Raw genomic sequence first — 20,930 nt, forward strand, 5'->3', positions numbered from 1 at the left:
CCGCGTGGAGGCGGGCAAAGGTCCTTAAGCGGCCGTTAAATGGCCACTTAAGAGTCTTGATTGGCCTGGGGCAGGCAGGCCGTTTTTCACTCCCCCTGCCCTACGTAAAGGGCGGCAAAGGTGGGAGCGGGTTGGGAAAGCCTCCTGGAGCTTCGCGCTCCATTTTATGCTACCCACCCACCCCCCCCCCCCCCCCCCCCCTCTCCCACCACCATCCCGCTCGTCGGGGTGGGTAAAATTCCGGCCTATATATCTTTTTGTCACTTTTTTAAGATGAACTCGATTTCACTCCTAGACATCCCATGTGTTGTGCTTGCAAACTCAAATGTCGCAAAACAACCTACTTCTGTGGGTACAAGGCCAAGTACTTTCAATGCAAAATATTTCCCTTAGTGTCTTACAAAATGGCGAAGAAGAAATTTTCATTTAAATTCATGCTCTGTTCGTACATTTTAATTTGACATTTTAGGTCATGGAATGGTATAGCTCTTAATTTACATTCGAGTTATACTCAATAATTGAAGTGCTAAAACTTAGAATCATAGCATGATAGAGCACAGAAGGAGGTTATTTGGCCTGTTGTGCCTGTGCTGGCTCTTGGTAGACCTATCCAATTTGTCCCACTCCCCTGCTCTTTTCCTAAAGCCCTGCAAATTTCTTTCCTTAAAGTATTTATTCAATTCTCTTTTGAATGTTACGATTGAATCTGCTTCCACCACCCTTTCAAGCAGTGCATTTTTAAAACCTACCACTTTGACCAAGCTGTTGATCACCTGTGCTGATATCTCTTGTGACTTGGTGTCAGATTTTGATCTATAATACTCTTGTGAAGGACTGGAATATTTTGCTGTGTTATAGGCGCAATATAGATGCAAGCTGTCATTGTGTCTGAGTTCATCATGAATCTGTGCTGAGAAAGGAATACTTGACTTTTTTTGCACACGCTGGGAGTGGAGGAAATTTCCTGTGTGCTACATAGATTAAAGGTAGCAATTTTTCCACTCCTATCTGCAGAGAAAATCTTGCCCAGTTTGACTATCAAACAGTTGCTTTAATCCGATGAGTTTGATGTTAAGTAAAGCACCAGCTGCATTTGTCAAATAATGCACCTTCATATCACCTCAAAAGAACAAACTGTACTGCACCACTGTGGCACTTGCACGGTCATACTAATTTTCTTTATGGCTTTTAAAGTGGGAATGACCAAGTAGGAAATGTGTACTTTGGAGTTACATAAGGAACTGAGGCGAGACTACCTAAATTCATTTCCTATAGGGCCTCTATAGCCAAGAGAAAGAGAATTTAATTCAGACATTCTGGGTTCCAAAACTGAAAGCAAAATTTACCAACCATCATGCCACCCAGTAGCTTTTCTTGTATATTCCAGAGAGTTGTGGATGCTGCATCATTGCGCTTATTTAAGGCTGAGATGGACACATTTTTGGGGCAGGATTTTCCTTCGGGCAAGGGACATCGGGACTGTTTCTGGGTCCCAAATGCGCCATGGAGAGAAAGAGTCACCTGGCCCAATTTTCACAGGGGAGCACCCTTAATTGGCTTGGAGATGGTCAGTTAGCAGGGGCAGGAATGGAGGCTGCACTGTGCATGTGCAGGACCAATTTAAGCAGACCATGGCAACTATTACTGTGGCTGCTGTTTCATTGCTTCACCTTCTGTTTGAGTGATGTCAGAGGAAAGGCAGTGACCTGGAACCCAGGGAAGGACAGCTCCTCGATTCATGGATGCAGATCTGGAGGCCCTCGTTGAGGCTGTGAGGGAGAGGTGGGAGATCCTCTTCCCAGAGGGTGGCAGGAGGAGGCCACCTACCTTGACCAAGCAGACCTGAAGATAGCTAACACAGTCAGCAGACGGAGTATGCTGCACAGAAATTGGGTTCATTGTAGAAAAAGGTTCAATGACCTGATTCACTCTGGCAAAGTGAATGCACCGAACTCTCAGGATAGCCTTCTAGATATTAACCCTCCAGCAGACACACCAGCTGAGGAGACTGAGGGCAAGTTTTGCTCCTGAATATGGGAGGAGTCTGTGTCCAGGGCACTTAATGATTGCTCAGAATGACTCAGAGCCATAGTGCTGCTGAGGCCCTACCAGCACTGAAACATGCAACTTGTAATCAATAGGAGCAGCTGGCATTGGCATAGAGGCCAGCAGTGTTTTAGCTCATGCTCTTCTGCCCTCACAGGAGAAACAGCTCAAAATGCACATGAGAGGACCCAGACAAGAGGAGGGATTCCCTACCTAAGCGTTATCACCACTAGGTAGGATGGAGCCATGGACATTGCCAGGGTCATGGATCACTAAGAAGTCTGGAAGATGGAATGGGCATCCGTGGTGGAGATACTGATTTGAGCGTGTAATGCGTTCATTAAAGGAGTGCATTGCACTATACCCTGTCCGACAGCATACCAAAGACTGAGCTGCATTGGGAAGCCTCAACACGTGCAGAGGCCTCTACTGTCCAAGGCTAGTTCTCATGATTTCTTTTTTTGTCTCAAGATGCAGACGTTGAGGCAATTAGACTAACTCCCTCACCATTATCGACTCCATTAGAGTTCAGAAGAAGCACTGTCACATCTTACAAGCATACCCTTCACAAGTGCATATCCAGTCACCTCAGTGGGTCCTCACATGCGGATAGATAGGGTGGCACTGGGTGATGAGCATGGCACTAGTGTGCAGGAAGAGATACCAAAGGCAGAGGCAGCTGCGGGCAGTCTCCCTCAGAGGATGGAGAACAGACACAGTCCTGTTCAGCTGGAAACAAATGCAGGGCCTCAGGAGTCACAAGACCAGCAGCAACAGATGTGGTCCTACATATTGGAGTTCCCTGATGCAGTGGGTGGTCATGGGCTGAGAATGAAGGATTCCATCCACTATGGCGCAGGTGTGCCTGGAGGGATGCCAGTGCTCCTCTCCAGTCATCCAGAGCACCGGCTAAAGGCTGAGGCTGTCTTGGAGAAGGATCCCGCTCATGGGAAGCCAGCATCATCAACGGCCTCCTTGGCCCCTCTGACAGAGGGAGCATCTGTGCAGCACAGCCGCAGTGATGGAGGCTGCCCCAGCAATGATGCCAGTGCAGCAGCCTCTGGAGGTGCCCCTATCAGCAGTTCCACGATGAGGATAGCCGCCATAGGCATCCCAGCTACAAGCTGAGACAAGTAAGCAACGCCTGACAACTCCTCTGAGGCCACAAGGGAAGCATCGCATAGAAGTGGCCGGGAACGTTGGGCAGAGCACTGAGTGGGTCACTGAGGTATCTTCTACCTATAAATGCAGTTTTTATCTTTTTGAGCATCATGTAAATATTGACACATGAAGCCAGACACGTGAGCTTCCTTTTATTAATGGCAGGAGAGAAAAGAGGTATCAAATGGTGAAGGCAAGCGAGGGTCCGTCTACATTGGTGGTGAAACCTCTGGGCAAATGTGCATCCTTCACTGGCATGTCGCAGGCTACGTCTTCAATGTAAGTCAATAGTCATCACAGGCAGCTTGGAGTGAGTTCCAGACCATGCTGTTTCCCTGGGTCAAATGGGCTCAGTTGAAATGAGCTTCAATCAGATGATCCCTGATGTTAATGGCATCCCACTGAGACTCTTGAGCCCCATGCCGGCCACCTCCCTGAGCAGCTGGTGCACTTCAGTGTTCTGCAACTTCCCCCTCAACCTTCTCTTCCTCCTCCTCTTCCATTTTCTGTTCTGATGAGCTGTGTCCTTCCAGGGTCTCACTCTCTTCAAGGTCCACACCTCTTTGGAAGGCCATGTTATGGAGAGTGCAGCAAACCACCACATGAATGAGACCTTTGCAGGTGCATATTGCAGGGTGACACCCGACCAGTCCAGGCACCAGAGCTGCACCTTCAGAAGCCTGATGGCCTGCTCAGTGGTTATTTTAGCGAGCAGATGGCTTCAGTTGTAACGTCTCTGTGCCTCTGTCTCGTGCTGTCATAGAATGGTGAGTAGCCATCACTTCATGGGATATCCCTTGTCCTTTAGACTTCATCCACAGAATCTGGGAGGTGGAGTGAAGAGCTGTGGCAGCCTGGACTGACGGAGATGAAGGAGTCATGGCATTTGCCAGGAAAGCAAGCACACACATGGAGGAAGCTCCTGTTATGGTCACAGACCAGCTGAACATTGAGGAAATGGAAGCCCCTCGTGTTGATGAATCTCATTGGGTGATCGCTGCGTGACTTGAAGGCCACATGGGTACAATGATGCCCTGCACCTGTGGGAATCCAGCAATGGAGGTGAAACCCACTGCCCTCTTTGTCGGCGAGGCTGCGGCTGTCTGAAATTGAATGTACTGTCCAGCTTTCCAAATAGCCCCTGAGCCCCTGTCAAAATCAGAACATGCCCCTTATTGAGCTCGCAAGGAGCTCTAACAATCCTATTTGCTGTGTTTAATGGATCAAGCGGGATCTCCCACCTTTCCCCTGCCCTGGCGAAACTCACTGGCACCAGGAACAGCGTCGGGAAACCAGCATACCAGCCGGCGCCAATATTTCCGTCCCCCACCAGCTGCTGACCTGAAAATTCAGCCCTTGGTATTGTGAGAAATGGGGAGCAGGCGGGAAGGTTGAGATGAGATAAAAGATCAACTATGATATATTGGATGGTGTAGCAGGCTGAGAGGCTGTATGATCTACTCCTGCTCCTACTTCTTATGTCCTTATCTTGTCCCTTCTCCCTGCTCCCTATATTGATCTTCATCGCTGGAATTTACTCTGCCCGTAAAGAATACATTTTGGGGGTATGTGAACGTTTCATTTTAAATGAACTCTGAAAATCAATCAGCATTTTTTCTGGAAAACATTCTGAACTTCATAGTAATATGGTGTTTATGGTGTTTATAGCTCTGTTAGTAGTGGTGAGAGACAGTTGAGGCGATTAATTAAGCATCACACAAGAAGCACATTTGCTTAAGTACTGTTCCTATTTTGTATTCATATGCATTTGCTAAATAAGCCCAATGCCAACACCGTTCATGCATTAAAAAAGTGGTAAATGAAGAGCCTACATTATTCACTTCACAACGAAGCTGATGATGTTCAATCAAGTGGGTTAAGTTGTTTGCGATATCCATCCAAGGTTGGTAGAATTTCGGGAGGTCAGACTGGTAAGAAGAATATAATTATTCACCAAACGAGTTTAATGTAAATCTTGCAGAATTTTGTTTAGTATGACATAAATATATTTTTGCTCACCCAAGTCATGAGTGTTTTTAAAATTAATTTCATCTCTCAATTTCCACTGTGCCATGAGATAAATGGATGCTGCTTTTTCAAAGTCTAAGTAAACACGATGAACATTTGAGTTCACTAATGTTAGTAAATTATTTGTGTTCTTACGTTGAAGCAATAATGTTAACTGAAATCTGAAAAGAGTCCATTTGGCTTCCAGACAAATTATAAGCTTTGTTCTTGTTCACTTTGATTCTGAACATTTCAATAATTCTAGCATCAAAAAATAAAATTTTTTTTGAGATTGGAAAAGTTGGTGTTGTTCTCTTTCAAGAAGAGAAGGTTGAGAGAGGAGATTTGATAGAAGTGTTCAAAATTATGTGATTCTAGACAGAGTAGATTGTGAAAAACTATTCCCATTGGCGGAAGGGTCGAGAACCAGAGGACACATTCAAAGTGTTTGGAAAAAAACTCAACTGCGACATGAGGACAAACTTTTTTACTCAGTTAGTGGTTACGATCTGCCTGAAAGGATGGTGGAGGCAGATTCAATCATGACTTCGAAATTGGATAAGCACCTGAATGAAAAAAAGTTTAAAAGCCATGGGGAAAAGGTGAGGGAGTGGGTCGAGCTAAATTCCTCTTGCAGAGAGCCAGCCTGGGCTAGATGGGCCAAATGGCCTCCTTCTGTGCTGTAACCATTCTATGATTCTATAAGCTGCCAATGCTCATTAGCATTGGAAGTACAGTACACGTGATTTCTTTAGAAACAGTAAAGCACAATTGGATCTAATACAGAGTGGAAAATGTCATACTCAAAGATATGCTACACATAAAATATTAAATAATTAAAAGTTGCCTCAAGATATTTTTTCAGAGGTCTAGATATGTAGGATACATGTGAATAAAAGCAGCAGTATTACCAGTTTCCATGCACACAGAGTTCTCACAACAGCTCACTTTGAAACCCAATTGAGAGCACAGCATTGGCCATAGTACAGTATTCCGCCAGGTTTTTGTGATCTTTTTAATTTAAAAAATGGCATGGATGAAAACAAGAGCAAAGCATTTGTCGGATTACGGATCAGGTGAGCCTGACATCTTTGATTTGATATCATATAAATAACTTAAAAGATAATTCACAGTTGATATTTCAGTAACAATTAAAATCGTAGAATCATAGAATGGTTACAGCATAGAAAGATACCATTCAGCCCATTGAATCCATGCTAGCTCTCTTTATGAGCAATCCAGGTAGACCCACTCCCCGTCTTTTCCCCTTAGCCCTGCAATTTTTTCCCTTCAAGTACTTATCTAATTTCTTTTTGAAAGCCATGATTGAATCTGCCTCCACTCAGGCAGTGCATTCCAGATCATAACAACTTGCTGCGTAAAAAATGTTTGGATCTTTTGACAATCATCTCAACTGTATCCCTTATGGTTTTTGATTCTTCTGCAAATGGGAACAGTTTCTCTCTATCTACTCTATCGAGATACCATGATTTTGAACACCTCCATTAAATCTCGACTCAACCTTCTCTGCTGTAAAGAAAATAACCCCAGATTCTCCAATCTATCCATTTAACTCAAATCCATCAACCCTGAAACAATTCTCGTAAATTTTCTCTGGACCCTCTCGAATGCCCTCACATCCTTCCTGAAGTGCAGTGCCCAGAATTGGGCACAATAGTCCAGTTGTTGCCAAACCAGTGTTTTATAGAGATTCAACATAATTTCCTCGCTTTTGTACTCGATGCCATATTAAAGACAAAGTTCCTGGTCTGTTAAGTTTTCGACAGCAGGGATAGTTGGTTCTCAATGTGATCCATCTGCCTCTTAATTCAGCTGCAGATCAATGAAATGGGTGGGAAATAACAACACTTTTTGGAAGCATGTGAAAGAAGAGCATCTTCAACTTTAGCTGTTCTTATAATCACTGGATCTTTGGGAGAAAAGCCTGCATTTATTCATTTTAAAATTGTGCTTGTTGTCATTGGATACTGAAAGTCTGATAAAGTCAACCAACAAATGGAAGTGGAAAATTAAATTTCAATTCAATATATGACACCAGTAGAAAAACAAATACATACCAATGGATCTGGTAAAACAAATCCGCACTCTTTAGAAATATGAAATCCATCCAGATTTATGTAATTTATGCCTCTTGCCTCCTTTTCTTCTTTGTTCATGGCTCGACGAGATATAGTGATATTTCTTGAATTCACCAATGTTGGAATATTCCAGTTGCAAAGTCTTGTTTTCAGATCTGTTGTAACCACAGGCAGAGCAGTCAGCAGAAGGTCGGTGCCAAACACATAAAGTGGGATGAACTTTGGACTTTACTCTAAATCTAGAACTGGTTGGTCTGCATGGCCTTTTGAATGGCCAATGTGTATCTTCTTTCATGGGCAATCTCAAAGCTTTCTGAAATGACTGGCTAAAATGTAAAATTCACCTAGGGGCGGTATCAGGGGCAGCCAGGTGACGTTTACTCTTTTAGGAGATAGATTACATCAAACGCTCCACAAGATAAGAAAATATAGATAAAGTCAGTTGTATCCAACAGAAGGGACACGATGCAGACACAATTATTTACTTGTATTTTGCCCACTGCATTACATAGATTCAATCATATATTCTTCGGCCTGTTAATTTTAAAAAAGCTAGACATGAGCAAACACAAGAGTAAGGCTGGTAAGACAGCAGTTTTCTATCACTGGTCTTGCTTCTTTGCAAAAATGTCCATGAAAATAAGTAATAGAAATTGTTTTTTAAAGTGAGATGGTTGAAAGTATAACAGGACAGACGTTATCCCAGGGCCCACATGTCTTGATGGAAACCGTGTGAGACAGTAAAACTTCTTTCCCCTGTGTGAAGAAAGAATGGCCCACTCCACAAGATGAAGTGAATGGTCAACTCTGTTTTGGCACCAGGTAGCTTCATGTCACAACAGATATCATGGGGGATAAGTTGCATCACTTAAAGTTAGCCTGCAGCTCTTAAAGGGGAGGTGCAATCTGGCTGCATGAGATGCTGCAAGTTGATGGGGAAGAGTGAATCAGCAGAAAGAACTCAGAATAATGACACAGCAGAGCAGAGAGCATGCACCAAGGTTCAGCACTGGAGGCCTTGCTGCAGGAGGTGGACAGGAAGAGAAAGGTCCTCTATCCACAGGGGACCAGGAGGACCTCCAGACAGACAATGTGTAGGCAGAGGCAGCTTGCGGTCAATGCCAATCGTGCAGATCCGAGGACATGGTGCAGTGCCAAAAGACATTCAATGATATCGCATGAGTTGTCAAGGTCAGTGAATGCATCTTCAAATGCCATATCCTACCAAATGAACCACGAGCATCACTTCTGATGGTCACTGACCTGAAACATTAACTCCGCTCCTCTCTCCACAGATGCTGCCAGACCTGCTGAGTATTTCCAGCATTTCTTGTTTTTATTACACTACCATCACAGACTGCTTCATTCACCACCCCACCTTCACTCACCTACCAACAATCCCGATCAACCATGACTCATTTCTTCACATTCATAGCTTCACTTCACCTTAACACATTTAGCACTGCTGGAAGCCTCACACTCATCTTACAGTTTGCACACATTGACAACTATTCAACTATGATGGCTATATTACCCAAACAAATTAATCACACTTCCCTCTCCTCCCTCTCTTCCAGGACAAGGTAGTGCACAACTGCAGGCAGCAGGAACTAACTGGACGGGGTGAGGTGCGCCTGCATGTCCTCACTTGGATGGAGCTCAGCATCACTGCAGCAGTCACAACTGAGCTGTGGCCAGCGGCAGAGCTGAAACCATTAAAGATGAAAGTAAGTTCCAACTGAATCCTCCTCCTCACATCCCACTTCTCCCTCACCACAAAATCTCTTCTGGTTTACAAGCTGCAAATGGTGTAAGCATGCACCTCTTGCTTTCCCCGCCTTCCCTCACTGAAAGCCTACCCTTGTTCCTTTCTCTTTTCAGGCACCCAGGAACTGCCACCCGCCCAGGCAGTGTTGCAGGAGCGTGAAGCACCAGAGGAGCTTTAAATTTATGATGATAAAACATCATCACTTGATCTCACATTTGCAGCTACCAGCTCAGATACTGGCACTGCACATACTTTAGAGGGTAGCATAGAGGTGGGATTTGCATGTGGTGAGTCAGTAGCCATGGCAGAGGGAAAGGATAGCTCCCCGGAGGATAAGATTGCGTACGAGTTCTGCTGCTGAGGACTCAGATGAGGACTTCAATGGGGTGGCATACAGCAAAAAGCTTGATGGGCATTCACAAATTCTTGGTATGCTGGAAAGCCTGCTGTCACTGTCAAGGAGCGAGGAGCACAGGGCTTTCCAGAGCTTGAAGCCCATCCTCACCGTGTGGAAATGGTGGCCAACTCCATGAGAACACTTGCAGACAAAATCATGGTGCCGTGTCGGAAGGCCGATGTCTCAGCTTTCATTGCAACACAAGCAGAAGCCACAAAATGTCTCAATGCTGCAATGGAAGTTCAGACTGAAGTCATGCAACCTCAGCCTGTTGTCATGAAAGCACAGCTTGCTCTCATGCAGGCTCAGACTACTGTCATTATGGCTGCAGACACCAGTGCTCAAAGGGGCTTGCAGTGTCTCACAGCAGTCTGTCCTCCAACAGTATACGAGGATTGCTGAGGCACTGTCCCGTGGCAGTGGCTGTGGCTCCATGGAGTATGAACCTGCTATCCATCCTCAGGATGACAACATTTGTGCTCCCACCACTACCACCCTGCCAGTGCCCTGCTGTTGCCTCCCAACTACAGTCCACACTTCTGCCATCCATGCCGAGGAAGTGCAGTCTGAAGCTGGGCTTTCTAAGGCCAGAGCTGCCTGAGGATATCCTGCAAGGTTGTCTGCAGTCTCCCCCACCGAAAGTCAGCAGTCTTCTACCAGCCATGCTGCAGCCATTGGGGTAGCATGGCAAAGACACCCAGACCAGGCAAAGACACCCAGAAGAGGCACCAAGGTAATGCACAAAGGTGATTAGTTGACTTCTGTATGGAATAGTGGATGGTTTGTTGATAAATTGGTTTGGAATTGTTGATTTGTGGTGGCTTTTATTTCAGCATTGTGGCAAAGAGAATTCTGCGATGATCAGGAACAGAGACGAGGTAAGGTGTGGTTCTGTTGGTGAAAGGTGAATGGGGAATTCGGGTTGTGTTTAATGGTACCACAGTCGGATGAGCCGATCATGGACAACACAGCTAGAAAGGGGTTGTGTTAGTTGTCACCTCCCTTCCTCCTCCTCTTGCTCCTCAACTGCCTGCCTTATACCAGTGGCAAGGGATGTGCCATTACGAAGGTTGTGCAGGATAAAGCAGACCACAACGAATTGTGACACAGGATCTACCAAGCACTACAGCATTTCTCCAGAGCGGTCCAAGCAGTGGAAGTATTTTTTGAGCACCCTAATGGTATGCTAAATGATGTTTCTGTAGCATCGCTCTCATCTCTCATCCCATCCACTGGTTTAACGTGGTGTCTCAAATACAGCATTCTTGACAGAACAAAGGTATCATGACTGCTGCGAGGATACCAGCCATTTACCGAAATGATGTGCTGAGCATTGTTGTGCAGGAACTGCACATTCAGGGAGTGGAACCCTTTGCAGTTGTGGTACATCTCTGCATTTAGATGCAGCACCCACAAAGCCGTCTGTGTGCAGTTGATGACACCCTACTACACGGGGAAACCCGCTGTCCTGGTGAAGCCATGTGCATGCTCCGCTTGCTTCTCTCTGGCCAGAGAGAATGCTAGTACTCCCCTCTCTTGGCATAAACAGCATCAGTCATTTCTCTCATCCAGCAGTTGACAGCAAACTGTGAAATGTAATAGATATCACCTGCTAAGGCCTGGAAGGATCCAAATGCAAAGAAGCCCATGGCCACGATCACATTCATAAACAATGGAAGTACGCCTTGTTCTGAGGCAACTGGTCTCTTTGCAAGACCTCCTTCAGAAAATTGAGAGGTCACACACATTGTTCCTGGCTTAAGTTGAGGTAAGAGCAATGCTCTCTGAAGATGGATAAGGCCTCCTCCTGGGGGTCCTTCACTATCTCCTCCTCCTCCCTCTGGAAAAGCTTGTCCTCCTCTGATTTGCCTCTGTCCAATCTCCCTGACATGCTGCAGGCCAAACAGGATGGTAACATAGTGGTAATGTTACTGGACAAGTTATCCAGAGGCCCAGACTAATGTTCCAAAGATTAAAACAGAAAGTGCTAGAAATACTCAGCAGGTCTGGCAACATCTGTGGAGAGAGAAACAGAGTTAACATTTCAGATTCAAAGACATGAATTCAAATCCCACCATGGTAGGTGGCAGAATATAAATTCCAATAATGCATCTCAAAGAAAATGCTAGTCTCATTAATAACGATCATGAAATGACTGAATTGTTGTACAAACTCATCTGGTTCACTAATGCCCTTCTGGGAGGAAATCTTCTGTCTGTACTTGGTCTGGCCTACATGTGACACCAGACACACAGCAATGTGGTTGACCCTTAACTGCCCTCTGAAATGGCCCAGCAAGCTACTCAGTTGTATCAAAAGGCTAAAGAAAAGTTGAATAAAAATTAAACGGAAAGGACTACCCTGCATCAACCTACGCACTGGAAACGACAAAAGTATACCCTGCTCAGTCGACCCGGCAAAGACCTCCTCATGAAACTCTGGGACCTGTGCCAAAATTGGGAGAGCTGTCCAATGGATAGCCCAGCAACAGCCTGACATAGTGATACTTACCAAATCATACCTTACAGCTAATGACCAGACTCCTCGATCACCATTCCTGGGTATGTCCAGTCCCAAAGCAGGTGGCAGCACAATGGTATACAGTTAGGAGGAAGTAGCCCTTGGAGTCCTCAATATTGACTCCAGACCCAAGGAAGTCTTATGGGATCAGGTTGAACACAACCTGATTACCACCCTCCCTTCCTTAGCTGATGAATCAGTGCTCCTCCATGTTGAACACCACTTAGAAGAAGCACTGAGGGTAACAAGGGCACAGAATATACTCTGGGTTGCAGACATCAATATCCATCACCAAGAATGACTCAGAAGCACCTACTGACCAAACTGGCCAAGTCCTTAAGGAACTATCTGACAGACGGGGCTTGGGCCAGGTGATGAGAGAACCAACAAGAGAAAAAATCTAATTGAATTCATCCTCACCAATCTACATCACAGATGCATTTGTCCATGACAGTATTGGTAGCAGTGACCAACCCACAGTTCTTGTGGAGATAAAGTCCCATCTTCACACTGACGATGCCTTCCATCGTGTTCTGTGGTACTACCACTCTGCTAAATGGTTTAGATTCAGAACAGATCTAGCCGCTCAAAACTGGGCATCTATGATGTGCTGAGGATCATCAGCAGCAGCAGAATTGTACTCAACCACAATCTGTCATCTCATGACCTGGCATATCCCCCACTCTACCATTAACATCAAGCCGGGGGATCAACCCTGGTTCAATGAATAGTGCAGGAGGGCATGCTAGGAGCAGCACCAGGCATACCTCAAAATGAGGTGTCAACCTGGTGAAGCTACAACCCAGGACTACTTGCGTGTCAAACAGCATGCGATAGACAGAGCTAAGCGATCCCAGAACCAATGGATCAGATCTAAGCTCTGCAATCCTGCCACATCCAGTCGTGAATGGTGGTGGACAATTAAACAACTAACAGGAGGAGGAGGCTCCACAAATATCCCCATCCTCAATGATGGAGGAGCCCAGCACATCACCAGCTGCCGCAGACCCAGTCTAGCAGCTATGTCCTTGAGGATTTGGCCACCTGAGTCAGTAGTGGTGCCACTGAGCCACTCTTGGTGATGGACATTGAAGTCCCCCAGCCAGATACATTACACGCCCTTTCCACCCTCAGTGCTTCCTCCAAGTGCTGTTCAACATGGAGGAGTACTGATTCATCGCCTGAGGGGCAGTAGGTGGTAATTAGCAGGAGGTTTCCTTGCCCATGTTAGACCTGATGCCATGAGACTTCATGGGATCCAGAGTCAATGTTGAGGACTCCCAAGGCAACTCCCTCCTGACTGTATACTACTGTGCTGCCACCTCTGCATGGTCTGTCCTGCCAGTGGGAGGTATGTAAGGTATGATTCCGTGAGTATGTTTTATTCCTTATTGACATTTTAGCGGTTAGATACAACTGAGTGGCTTGCTTGGCCATTTCAGAGGGCATTTTAAGAGTCAACGACATTGCTGTGATTCTGGAGTCACATGTAGGCCAGACCAGGTAAGGACAGCACATTTCCTTCCCTAAAGGACACTGGTGAACCAGATGGTTTATTTTTAACAAAAATTTACAGTGGTTTCTTGGCCATTATTGGACTAACTTTTTAATTCCAGACTTGTTTTTATTAATTGAAATCAAATTCCACCTTACGCCATGGAGGGATTCAAACCCATATCCCCAGAGTAATATCCTGGGTCACTGGGTTACTAATCCAGTGACAATACCATTATGCCACTGCCTCCTCATTTCGCAGCTGAAAGTGCTGAGAGCGGGAACAGCAATTTCTGAACTTCAAACCGATTCGGGGTTTTCCAGCAAGTTCTGATTTTTTTTAAAAGTCCACCGAAAAACCCTGAATCTGTCCGAAGTTCAGAAGCTGCCGTTTCTGCTCTCACGAACGGTTAGAAATAAGGAATGGGGGAGAGAGGGAAAGAGAGGGGGGCAGAGAGCGGGTGACAGAGAGGCAGAGAGAGAGAGGAGGGTGACAGAGAGAGGGAGAGAGATGGGGAAACAGAGAGAGGGAAAGAATGAGAGGGACAAAGAGAGGGGAGGTGGGGGAAAGAGAAAGAGGGAGAGAGAGAGGGACAGAGAGGGGAGAGAGAGAGAGAGGGGAAGAGAGGTGGGTGGACAGAGAGAGGGGGCATGGAGAGAGAGAGTGAGAGAGGAGGGACGAAAAGTGAGGCAGGAGAGAGAGTGGGGGAGAGAGAGATGGAGAGAGGACAGAGAAAGGGAGGGGGACCAAGAAAGGGGGCAGAGAGAGGGGGCACAGAGAAAGCAGGAACAACACAGAGCAGGAATGGCACAGAGAAATCAGGAACAAGATAGAGCAGGAATGACACAGAGAGAGGGGGCACAGAGAAAGCAGGAACAACACAGAGAAGGAATGGCACAAAGAGAGGGACAACACAGAGGGAATGATACAGAGAGGAAATGACAAGAGAGGGAACGACACATAGGGGGGAGAAATGACACAGAGGGGGGAAACACAGAGCGGGGGAGGGAACACAGAGAGGGGGATGCAAAGAGGGGGGACACAAAGAGGGAAGGGGGAGAGAGAGAGGCAGAGAGAGAGTCAGACACAGAGAAAGAGAGAACATCTATCCGGAACACTCCACATTGCTACAAGAAGTGTGCGGGAATATATTGCCTACTTGTGAAAGCAAAAAAAATCTGGAGAATCTCATTAAATCAGTGTCCAACATAGTGATGAGAAAGTAAGAATTAGTCTTTTCATTTAAAGCTTCTTCACAAAATTGCACATTTGTTATTGTGTTTATTAATAGTGAGTTAAATTTTTAATGCCTTTATCTTACTGAAATTGTCTCAGTGACCCCCCCCCCCCCCATGTAAGACAAAAATTGTAATGTGCCCCCCCCAACATGGAAAGGTTGGACACCCCTCTCACTCTGTCCCTCCCCTTTCTCTGTCCCCCCCCCCCCATGTGTCTCCGTTTCCCCTCACCCCTCTCTACTCCCAATCCCTAGCAGCTGGGTTATTTTAAAATGCAAGTTTAAAGGCTTGTATTATGTGGACGCATTTTAAAACGACAAAAGTCAATTAGGGAATGTCTCGATTTCTGCGCTCTGGCATGCATTACTTTCACTTGGGACACATGCACAGTGACATGTTGAAAGTTGCTGGACTGTTACTTCTATATAAATGCCACAATTTCACTGCTATCCATTTGAAATCACATTGTTCCAGAACTTGTATTAAGGGGAAAACAGGCAAGAAAATCCAAGGAATCTCCAGAAGTCAGCACTGTAAGTTCTTCATGAACACAAGAGGACAGTGCAATGGGCTGAATGATATTGGCAAACACAGGATACTGCTGACCCATATACAATAGTTAGTGAATACAATGTAATGGATAGCTTTAATAAACCTTAATCTGTGATGAACTATCTACAATTCCTTAAAAAAGCCATGCTGCATATGCAGTTTTACAAACTGTTGGGGAAGATATGGTAAAAATGTATGATGCTTCAATGACCATGTTGGAAATAGTTAATAACTGATATTTGTTTGCTGTGAATTGGATTAAAGGGCAAGTTTTACAAATATGTCAAAGATCAGTAACTGCAATGTGCATCATTTACTATCCAGTTTGAGGGCAGATAACCTGAGTGGCCAGTGTCATTTCAAAGTTGTTTGTATCATATAATTAAATTAAGTTAAAAGTGCACCTTTGCTAACAGGTAAGAGATTTGACTTGGACATAAATTGATTAGTCTGGAGTACAATCTTACAGATAGTGATTAAGCATTTTAACTGATGTTACGAAAGTGCTTCCATTTTTCATTACAATTTTTGAGGACTCATACTTAAATGGTGGAAATGGATTCAATTTAGATTTCATAGATGCTGGACTTTGTTTTATTGTTGACATTTCACATGAGAGTGTTTGAAAACAATCTTTACTGGATGTTACCTGCCTTAGGCTCAATAAAAAACTGAAACTTTAGTGACCTGGGGAAGATGTTTACAGAGAAGTGACATGTCAAGATTTATGAGGGTCTGGAGGTTCTGACATGCAGTTTGGGGTTTCGCTTCTGAGATATTGTTTTAGTTCAGTTGGGGTGTGGACAGTGTTTGAAAAGCAGTTAAAGATCAGTCTGACAAGAATGAAACCCCAGCTCATCTTTCCTGCACCTCGACCCTGAGAGATTCAATGTGTCAGCTGCTATTTCCTCCTGTCACTGAAAAAACTTTGTGATACCAGAATGTGATAGCAGAAACCTGCATTTCTCCTGGAAAGCCTACTATTGGGGATGTTCACTAATGATTGCACAACGTTCAGCAACATTCGCAACTCCTCAGATACTGAAGCAGTCTGTGTAGAAATGCAGCAAGACCTGGACAATATCCAGGCTTGGGCTGATAAGTGGCAAGTAAAATTCACGCCACACAAGTGCCAGGTAATGACCATCTCCAACAAGAGAGAATCTAACCATCTCCCCCGATATTCAATGGCATTACGATCGCTGAAACCCCCACCATCAACATCCTTGGGGTTACCATTGACCAGAAACTAAATGGTAATAGCCATATAAATACCGTGGCTACAAGAGCAGGTCAGAGGCAAGGAATCCTGTGGCGAGTAACTCACCTCCTGACCCCCAATAGCCTGTCCACCATTTACAAGGCACAAGTCAGGAGTGTGATGGAATAATCTTCACTTGCCTGGATGGGTGTAACTCCAACAACACTCAAGAAGCTTGTCACCCCATCCACAAACATTCACTCCCTCAACCACCAATGCACAGTGGCAACAGTGTGTACCAGCTACGAGTTACAATGCAGCAAGGCACCACGGCTCCTTAGACAGCACCTTCCAGACTCGCAATCTCTACCACCTAGAAGGACAAGGGCAGCAGATGCATGGGAACACCACCACCTGCAAGTTCCCCTCCAAGTCACACTCCATCCAGACATGGAACTATATCTTCATTCTTTCACTGTTGCTGGGTCAAAATCTTGGAACTCCTTTCCTAATAGCACTATGGGTGTACCTACCCCACTAGACTGCAGAGGTTCAAGAAGGCAGCACACCACCACCTTCTCAAGGGCAATTAGGGATGGGCAATAAATGTTGACCTAGCTAGCGATGTCCACATCTCATTAACGAATATAAAAAAAAAGACTACTTCTCGACATCTGCAGAACAAATAGCTGCTGAAAAGATCCCCGTGTCCCATCACTGTATACCCGGACGCCAGACCAAAAGGGACAACCGACATCTTTCCGTATCTTCTCTTTTTTCTGATAGAATTAGCAAATATTTGGCCAAAATATTCTTTTTTGTCTTTTTTTTATATCAGTGCTCTGCAGAGAGAATTTCTTTATACTTTTCAGTTTGTGTGGGGGGTATTTTGAAAGGGAAATTTCAGATTTTAATCTGTGTGTTAATGTTTTGCTTTATTACTGCATAAGTCTTTTTTTTATAATAAACTGATAATATTGTTGTTTATTAAAGAAACCTTGTTGGTGTATTTTATTCCGGGATGAAGAGTAGAGTATATGTTTGATCGCATCGGTAACTGGGTAAACATTTGACCTGTGGAGAAGAGGAACTAGAAAAGATAGTGCACTCCTCGCACCTCAGTCATAACACTGAATAATACATGCAGTAACACCTGCTAAACTTTTTGAAGAAAAGCTTTTTGTTAATAATTATCTTGTCAGAGCTTGAATGGATATCAACAGTGATAGACTGAGAAGTAACATATAAGTGAATTTAAGAGAATCACTTTATTCGAGGAACTGAAGGATGCTCTTTATTTGTAATTGTGTTTATCCAATTTTGTCACTGGCTTTGGTAAATAAATTACATTTTGTCCAGGAGAGATTCTGCTGTTTCCGTATTTTAGTATCCAGGACCTGGTTTATCAGCCAGTCAAGATGAATAAACTAGTCTTGGCTACCAACCGTTAATCTCTCTGTCCCTTCCTGTTCCACTCTGCTTTTCTGCTTTACATGACTCTTCTGAAGTACTGTCTGCTCCAAGCTATAAAATTCTCCTGATTGGAGATCACTGCCCTCTTGTTGGCCGCCCTGTCTTCAGACACATATTACAAGCAGGTGGAGACATTGCACAAACATTGATCATCACGGGTTAAGTTGTCTTGTGATAATAGCAGTGTGAGAAATGGTCCGTCTTCCTATTGCTGATTTATCTACTGCCTCACCTCAATAACCACAATAACAATCCTCTCCTTGAGTTTCATCGTTTACTGGATAGATTTGCACTCCTGATACAGTGTGAGTCCAGAGGTCATCCTGTAAGGTCCCTCTACCACCCCGTGACATGGTATAGCTAGCTCTGTCAATAAAAGTAATTTGCATTGGCATTACATACTATTTTGCTTGCTAGCTAGCTGATACATTGTGCTACTCTCAATTGATGTTTGTATGCTTAGCTACTTTATTTATAGGGAGAAATGTGTTTTAAATATGATTGTATTTTGATGGCATTCGATTGGCTATACATTTTATATACAGATCAATTGCCCCCATGTCCGTGGCTGAGTCAATAGTTTTATCAAATGTCTGTGGTGCAACATGTCGGTCCTGATTTGACCATGTGTAGCATCAAGGAGTCCTAGCAAAATTGAAGTCAATGTGAATTAGAGGGAAAACTCTCTACTGGTTGGAGTCACCCCCTCACATCAAGGAAGATTATTGTGGTTGTTGGAAGCCAATCATCTCAGCCCCAGGAGTTCCTCAAGGTAGTGTGCTAGGCCCAGCCATCTTCAGCTGCTTCATCAATGACCTTCCCTCCATCATTAGGTCAGAAGTGGGGATGTTCGCTGATGATAGCACAATATTGCAGCTCCTCAGATACTGAAACAGTCCATGCCTGTATGCAGCAAGACCTGGACAACATGCAGGCTTGGGCTGATAAATGGCAAGTAACATCTGTACCACACAAGTGCCAGACAATCAGCATCTCCAACAAGCAAAATATAACAATCTCTCCTTGAAATACAACAGCCTTACCATCACTGAAACCCACACCAACAACATCCTTGGGGAATTGACCAGAAACTTAACTGGTCCAGCCATATAAATACTGTGGCTACAAGAGCACGTCAGCGGTGAGTAACTCACTGCCTGACTCCCCAGACCCTGTCCACTATCTATAAGGCACATGTCAGGAGTGTGATGGAATACTCTCCACTTGTCTGGATGACTGCAGCTCCAACAACACTCAAGAAGCTCGACACCATCCAAGACAAAGCAGCCTGCTTGATCAGCACCCCATCCACCGCCTTAAACATTCACTTCCTTCACCAACGGTACACAGTGGCAGCAGTGTATGCCATCTACAAGATGAACTGCAGCAACTCACCAAGGCTTCTTCAACGGCACCTTCCAAACCTGCAACTTCTACTACGGAAAAGAACAAAAGGCAACAGACACATGGGAACACCACCATCTGCAAGCTCCCCTCCAAACAACACACCATCCTGACTTGGAGCTATTGTACATTGCCGTTCCTCCACTGTCGCTGGGTCAAAATTCTGGAACTCCCTCCCCAACAACACTGCAGCGGTTCAAGAATGCAGCTTACCACCCCCGTCTTAAGAGCAATTCAGGATGGACAATAAATACCATGCTAGTGACACTCAGATCCTAAGGACAAATAAAGAAATATAAACTACAGCACCAATGACTGGGAGCAAGAGATCTGACTAAAAACCTTGAAGTCAGAACCAAGGCCTGCAGCACATGTACCACACGCTCTGTCCACTTCACCAACTTTAAAAAGCATTAGAAAACTCTCAGCATTTCTACAAATTCAGACATAGATAGTAGAAATTAGTCAACAACTGAAAGTAGTTGATGATCCCTTTAAACTGATGGGGTCCTTCCTTCTGCTGAACATATGTTTAGTTGTGCATGTTAAGAGAGGGTGTTAGCTGGAGCAATGAGGCCGAAAATGTCAGCGCCAGCATCAAGTCAGCTTTACACACTAACTGATGTCACAATCTTCCTACTCTACATACTTGTGGCACACTAATGCCCTCGCCAAAATGGTATCCAGCATGGACCATGTCTGTGCATGTGGCACAGAAACTATTTTGAGAACAAAACGGTGCCCACAGCAGCATAAATACGGGTGCCTCAGAGGCGAATTTTGTGGCTCATATATTTGTTTCTTTATTTTGTATTGAACATAAAAAAAATTTGGGGTGGATGTGATTTATGACAACACCCTTTTTTGTGTTGCTGATAATGCTATTTTGCATATATGATAACTTAATTGGAAAGAAATATTTACAGGTTACTTTAATATGTAGCAATATGATCACTTACCTCCCCATAGTAAACACCAACAGCCAAGATCATTAATTAAACAGAAATATCTTAACAGCAAATTCATATAAAAATATAAACCGACTGTAAGAACCACCCTAATCTTTGGGTTTTGCATTGATCTTTCTCAGGAACTGTACAACATGTTCTGGAGATTAAGCAGTTCTCCTTCGTGAAGCCTCTCAGCTGTTTCCTTGTATTGAACTCTGCAGTCTCCTATTGTTTCACAGTCTTAAAGGAAGGCGACACTTTTCTAGTGCAGGTTTCCTATTGTGGCGCCTTTTCACACTGTTCACTTGTTCCAAAAATAGCTTATATAATGATTGTACACTGGTATCCGTGGACTGCATAGGTTAAGCTTTGTTAGAAACTGTTGCTCAGAACAAAAGCAATTGGAAAGCTTGAAGTATTATAAATTCAAATTTTAGAAATAAATCAGTTCATGTGTGCGTAAATATAAAGTTAAAATTAAACTCACCTAAATTTTTTACCCTCAAAAGTTTAAAATGCAGCAGATAACTTTTCGAAATAGTGCCGTGGATTTTTACATCCACATGGGAGGACAGTCGTGGCCTCAGTTTAATGTCTCATCAAAAATATGACACCTCCG

At 44.4% G+C, this 20,930-nt stretch overlaps 1 protein-coding gene across 3 annotated transcripts in view; it reads right to left on the bottom strand.

Moving 5' to 3' along the window:
- Positions 1 to 7,599, bottom strand: part of ido1 (indoleamine 2,3-dioxygenase 1) — a 42,085-nt gene extending 34,486 nt beyond the window's left edge. The window contains exons 1-3 of one of the 3 annotated variants that reach the window (XM_068023327.1): positions 7,293 to 7,379; positions 5,227 to 5,310; positions 5,040 to 5,135 (exon numbers count right to left, since the gene is read on the bottom strand). In XM_068023327.1, the coding sequence (XP_067879428.1) occupies positions 5,040 to 5,135; positions 5,227 to 5,259 (129 nt within the window). In that variant the 5' untranslated portion in view covers positions 5,260 to 5,310; positions 7,293 to 7,379. Of the gene's footprint in view, positions 1 to 5,039; positions 5,136 to 5,226; positions 5,311 to 7,292 lie in introns of all 3 variants that reach the window. The other 2 variants (XM_068023325.1, XM_068023326.1) reach the window with 2 other exon arrangements.
- Between the last annotated feature and the right edge of the window lie 13,331 nt (positions 7,600 to 20,930).

The sequence above is a fragment of the Heterodontus francisci genome, chromosome 47 (genome assembly GCF_036365525.1).
Source record: "Heterodontus francisci isolate sHetFra1 chromosome 47, sHetFra1.hap1, whole genome shotgun sequence".
In the NCBI taxonomy this organism is placed as follows: Eukaryota; Metazoa; Chordata; class Chondrichthyes; order Heterodontiformes; family Heterodontidae; genus Heterodontus; species Heterodontus francisci.